At 44.3% G+C, this 6,000-nt stretch overlaps 1 protein-coding gene across 4 annotated transcripts in view; it reads right to left on the bottom strand.

Annotated features, from left to right (window-relative positions):
- Positions 1-356: 356 nt before the first annotated feature.
- TRMT10B (tRNA methyltransferase 10B) overlaps positions 357-6,000 on the bottom strand; it is a 49,844-nt gene continuing 44,200 nt past the window's right edge. For 2 of the 4 annotated variants that reach the window (XM_068134163.2, XM_068134162.2), the window contains exon 10: positions 357-1,393. In XM_068134163.2, the coding sequence (XP_067990264.2) occupies positions 1,086-1,393 (308 nt within the window). In that variant the 3' untranslated portion in view covers positions 357-1,085. The remainder of the gene's footprint in view (positions 1,394-6,000) is intronic. The other 2 variants (XM_068134165.2, XM_068134164.2) reach the window with 2 other exon arrangements.

Genomic DNA, 6,000 nt, shown 5'->3' with positions numbered 1-6,000 from the left:
CTTTTAATGGCAGGGAATGTCTTGCGGCCCCAAACATTCCGGTTGCCTTCCAAGCTCACACCTGTACATACATCTCCCTCTGCTGACAGGTGGCTGAGCAGCAGGTTTACATTGGAGCAACTCTGGGGACGTTTGCTCATATCATTCGGTAATCTTCACTCCTGTTAACCTTTTCCAATTTTAACGAGACTGTCAAATTTTAATTGGGGGGGGGGGGGGGGGGGGGAAGATAACTTGAACCTTGTCATTTTGCATGGCTCACGTTCTCCACTCAAGTACTAAAATGTTGGCAAAAAAACTACAACACACCTTCCCATCCTGGTTTTTTTTCTTTTTTTCTTTTTTCTTCCATCCAATCAATGTTCTTGATTTTTATTCTTCTATGTTGAAAGACAACAATGTTTTTTCCAATATAACCGATGGAAGTATTTTCTAAATAACCACTTCGAATGGCTCAAACAATTTATTACAAAATAAAAAAGGGAGGGATAAATAAAGACACCATTTCAGGTAAGTGTTAAATGCCCGTTTCTGCACCTTCTGTGCCTAATCGTGTAAAGCGGTGCTCCGCAGAAACATTTGAAAAACGATCGTGGAATTATGAAGCAGTGTAGCCTAGGTTTGCAGCAGCTTGTCCATGTAGTGTCCACGATAGGGCAGCATTATTGCTGGGATGATATTATCTGAGTGTTACCACGAAAGAAGTGAAGGTGGAGCCAAAATCTCAATATAAACAAAACCCCCAAGAACATTATCAGCCAAAAAATAAAAACCCAACTTACCCAATATGAGACCTGCAAAACAGTCCACAAAATTACCAAATGGCCTGCTGGACCTAATCAAAAGTGGAAACAATGGCAAGATTGCACTAGTTTTCACACCAACATGACTCATGCAGTTTTATAATCACAATCATATCATAATTGCCCCCCCCCCCCCATTCCAACCCGTTAATAGCAATCCGATTCACAATTTCCCACTCCCTCATTCACCCATCCCCCTTGTGACCAGTCAAAATTTGGGTTCTTCACTTCCACCTGAGCACCTTCACTTCCTCCTGAGCCAACAAATTGCATGTCAATCCTTTAGTCTGATGCCCCATCCCCTTCATCCCTGACCCCTCTATGACTACCTGCAAATCTTTCCCACCCTTCTTGCAGCTGCCCATCACTTCTCCTCCTCCTCCTCCTAACCATGACCATACCCTTGCCCTCGGTCTCGCCCATCACGCATGCCATGCTTGCCTTCCCCCGACCACCAGCCCACGCCGGATCATTGCGTGGTTTCGTTCCAGGAGAGTCCGGGAGCACATAACCCTTCCGGGGAGGGACCCCAGACTGCAAAGCTAATCGCCAATCCGCTGTGCTGCGGTAGGTCAGGAGGATATCGAACACTGCCAAAAAAGACATGCATGGGGTGGGCAAACCATCATTGCTTTTAACTGTTGTTGCCCGCATTCCAAACACGGTGCCACAGGCCTCCCTCTTCCCCACACCCACAATAAGAAAAAAAAACATACAAAAAGGTGTCATCCTTGAAAAAAAAAAAGTTTATGTTCCAATATCAATGACAAAATGCATGAAGATGAAGATGTCCTCCCAAGACAATTGTGATTTACAGTCAGGTTTAAAAGTTCCAAAGACTCAATCTTAGCCAAATGTTGATTGCAGAAAAAAAAATGGGGTTGCAAACAATGGGGAGACAAACTTTGAACACAAGATGACAGTATCTAAGGCTTGTGGAGGATGTGTAACACAAAAGGTGGTGGGACCAGCAGGCACATTTCATACAACTGCAACTTGGAAACACAGCGCAAAAATATCTAACACAGTGAACTCTCACCAATTTAAATACTCGTGTTTTATCGATTTTTAACTATTTACTCACCCTACATGTGTCAGTAACAGTCAGTTGGTAATGCAAAAAAAAAACTAGAACAATGCGACTGTCGCCAATATGCCTCCGCATAGTCTCACAACGGGTAGATGCCATCACTCTGCATATGTATGGGTAGGGGATCAGGTTTGTGAAGTTTCGTGTTGATCGGATAAGGATCTGTTTCGTGTTGATCGGATAAGGTTCGTTTTTCTATCCAAGATGGCTGCCAAACCACGTGACCGACGACATCATTTTCAAACTATATGCAACAGTGCTGTTAGATATTTGCAAAATTTTGCATTGGTAGGGTGAGCAGTTTCAGAGCTATAATTACTTAATATTTTCCTTCAATCCAATATGGCTGCCAAACCATGTGACCTATGATGTCATAAATTTAATATTTCAATACAAATGGGTCATAGATCATGTGCATGCAATTTCAGATTTTTAGGATAAGGAATTCGATTAAAACATTTTTGGCTGATATACCACTTCACCTATGTCATCATTATCATGCTTTTGTTCCCCATTGGGAGTACTTGACAATGTGCCAAGTTTCAAATTTTTCCATTCAGCGGTTTCAGAGAAATAAATTTTTAATTATTTGCTTTTAATCTAATATGGCTGCCATACCACGTGACCCATGACATCACAATTGTCATAAAAACATTCTGCATGGGTGTCACTCCTACCCTGAAAGTTTCATCTCAATTGGACATATGGTTGCTGAGAAAAACGAGGTTTAGCCCGTACGGACGTACGGACAACCTGAAAACATAATGCCTCAGGCGACTGTCGCGGAGGCATAAAAATCAAGAAAAAAAAAGAAGAAAAAAAAAAAAAGGATGTGTCCAAATCCCAGCAGATCAAGCCACCAGACAAGATTCCCACATGTGCATGTGCCCAGAAACTGCAATTGACAATCTATATTATAATAGGCGAAGGTGATTCTGTCCGTCTGTCCGGGGGTGTGGCTTTGTCTGTTTGCAGAGTAGCTCCACCCATTCTTGGAGAGGCTTCATGTAAACAAATATCCACCATTTTATTACCTCGAATGGCTTTGAGGCCTGTTTGGTTAGGCCCATGCTGTCTTTCTCTCTCTCACACAGGTTTATTTCAATTCTAATTCGATATATCATTTTATTTTTAACAGTCGCTAACATAGTGTTAGACTCGGTTGAAAAAAAACGGGAAGAGAATCCCAAGAAAGTTTCCGTTTATAGAACGAAATGATTTCTCAAAGGCCTGTAAAATAAAGCCCATTCATTGAGAGTCACCCTCACGATTTTATCTCGAATTCACCATCTGATTTAATTTTTAGCGATGGTTTTAGACTCGGTGTCAGAAATAATTGAGAACATTCACGCACACACGGGAAATTGCCGAGATATATTTATAACAAGTACAAAAAGTTTTAATTAAAACAAAAGCCGCGTCGATGTTACACAATGCCTAGATGCAGCTGTGCCGATAACGTCGATGTTATAAGCACAGGACATTCCTATTGATTCGATTTCGATTACTTGATGTTATTTTTGTGCAAAGTGAAAATATATCTCGGCAATTTCCCGTGTGTGGCGACGAATTTTTAATATATCTCGGCATTTTCCCGTCTGTTATTTCAGGCGGTGTATGACTGACCATGCCGCGATGTAAAAAAATATATATCTCGGCAATTTCCCGTATGTGGCGACACGTGAACGAAGCTATGCTTCTCTCTCCACATTATTGTGACGACGTATAAATTAAATATTTCATCGTGACGATTGTCATCAAATGGACGAATTTTTAATATATCTCGGCATTTTCCCGTCTGTTATTTCGGGCGGTGTATGACTGAGCATGCCGCGATTTAAACAAAATATATATATCTCGGCATTTTCCCGTCTCTTATTTCGGGCGGTGTATGACTGAGCATGCCGCGATTTAAAAAAAAAAAATGTCAATGGACTTGAAGTTACAGGCCTTTGAGAATTCATTTCGTTCTATAAAGGGCAACTTTCATCGGATTTTCTTCCCGTTTTTTTTCAACCGAGTCTAAAACTATGTTGGCGACTGTGAAAAATGAAATGATATATCGAATTTGATTTGAAAGAAAACTGTGTGAGAGGAAGACACCACGGGCCTACAAAACAGGCCTCAAAGCTATGCGAGTTAATAAAATGGTGGATATTTGTTTATATGAAGGCTCTCCCAGAATGGGTGGAGCTATGGTTCCCAGAATGGGTGGAGCTTTGAGGTTTTGTCTTCTCCGCAAGAACAAGAAGAAGAAGAAGAAGAAGAAGAGGTGGTAACAACAACAACAGCAGCGTGCACTCTATGAGCAGCGTCTGCGACACGGCTAAAAATCGCGCCACAATGATACACGAAAATACAGCACCTAAAATAACATTCGGGGAAAATGTCGACATATATTAAAAATTCGCTTTTTCTTTTCCGTTAAGATATATTACTTTTACCTTTTATGAGTCGGCACAAAAACGACATATATATCTTCGTTCTTTCTTATTTCATTCAACATTATTATCCGGAAGTAAAATATGTTTCAGGAAATTACCGAGAGATATTTCTTCGTTTTTTTTTTATTAGTTATGTGCGCATACACTTTAAATAGGTTTATTTGAAATCTTTAATTTTCACAATGTAATTTACTTGCCATTTGTCATTTGATGATTACGAGACACTTCCTCTTGAGGATCGTGACAATACATGCGTTGCGTGGAAACTTCCATTTCCAAATTGAATGCGACGGTCGATGAAGAACGCAGACTTGAACAGGATGTAGCAAGAAAACGAATGAGACGGGCGAACGAGCCCGTCGACGAACGTCAATGCAGATTTGAACAGGATGTAGCAAGAACCGCACAGAGACCGCACGAGACGGGAGAACCGCACAGAATGCTGCTGCAACAACGATGAGGAGGGTTGGAGAGGAGCGAGGGGTTGGAGAGCGAGGTGCGAGGGGTTGGAGAGCGAGGTGCGAGGGGTTGGAGAGTGAGAGGCGAGGGGTTGGAGAGCGAGGAGCGAGGGGTTGAAGAGCGAGGTGATAGGGGTTGGAGAGTGAGGAGCAAGGAGTTGGAGAGGAAGGGCCAATTGGAGTGGAGAGTGAGGACCGGTTGGAGCGGAGAGTGAGGGCCGATTGGAGAGGAGTGTGAGGCGGTATTGGAGAGGAATGTGAGGAGGTATTGGAGAGGAATGTGAGGAGGTATTGGAGAGGAGTGTGAGGAGGTATTGGAGAGGAGTGTGAGGGGTTGGAGAGGAGTGTGAGGTGCGATTGGAGAGGCAAGTGAGGCACGATTGGAGGGGAGTATGAGGAATTGAAGAGGTGTGAGAGGGATTTGAGAGGAGTGTGAGGGATTGGAGAGGAGTGTGAAGGACTGGAGAGGAGTGTGAGGGATTGGAGAGGAGTGTGAGGGATTGGAGAGGAGTGTGAGGGATTGGAGAGGAGTGTGAGGGATTGGAGAGGAGTGTGAGGGGTTGGTGAGGAGTGTGAATGGTTGGAGAGGAGTGTGAGGGGTTGGAGAGGAGTGTGAGGGGTTGGCGAGGAGTGTGAGGAGTTGGCGAGGAGTGTGAGGGGTTGGAGAGGAGTGTGAATGGTTGGAGAGGAGTGTGAGGGGTTGGAGAGGAGTGTGAGGGGTTGGCGAGGAGTGTGAGGAGTTGGCGAGGAGTGTGAGGGGTTGGAGAGGAGTGTGAGGGGTTGGCGAGGAGTGTGAGGAGTTGGCGAGGAGTGTGAGGGGTTGGAGAGGAGTGTGAGGGGTTGGAGAGGAGTGTGAGGGGTTGGAGAGGAGTGTGAGGGGTTGGAGAGGAGTGTGAGGGGTTGGAGAGGAGTGTGAGGGGTTGGAGAGGAGTGTGAGGGGTTGGAGAGGAGTGTGAGGGGTTGGAGAGGAGTGTGAGGAGGTATTGGAGAGGAGTGTGAGGAGGTACTGGAGAGGAGTGTGAGGAGGTACTGGAGAGGAGTGTGAGGAGGTATTGGAGAGGAGTGTGAGGAGGTATTGGAGAGGAGTGTGAGGAGGTATTGGAGAGGAGTGTGAGGAGGTATTGGAGAGGAGTGTGAGGAGGTATTGGAGAGGAGTGTGAGGAGGTATTGGAGAGGGGTGTGAGGAGGTATTGGAGAGGAGTGTG

This window comes from Myxine glutinosa, chromosome 13 (assembly GCF_964187855.1).
Source record: "Myxine glutinosa chromosome 13, kmMyxGlut1.1, whole genome shotgun sequence".
NCBI lineage: Eukaryota > Metazoa > Chordata > Myxini > Myxiniformes > Myxinidae > Myxine > Myxine glutinosa.
This window is presented reverse-complemented; position numbering and strand designations above follow the sequence as displayed.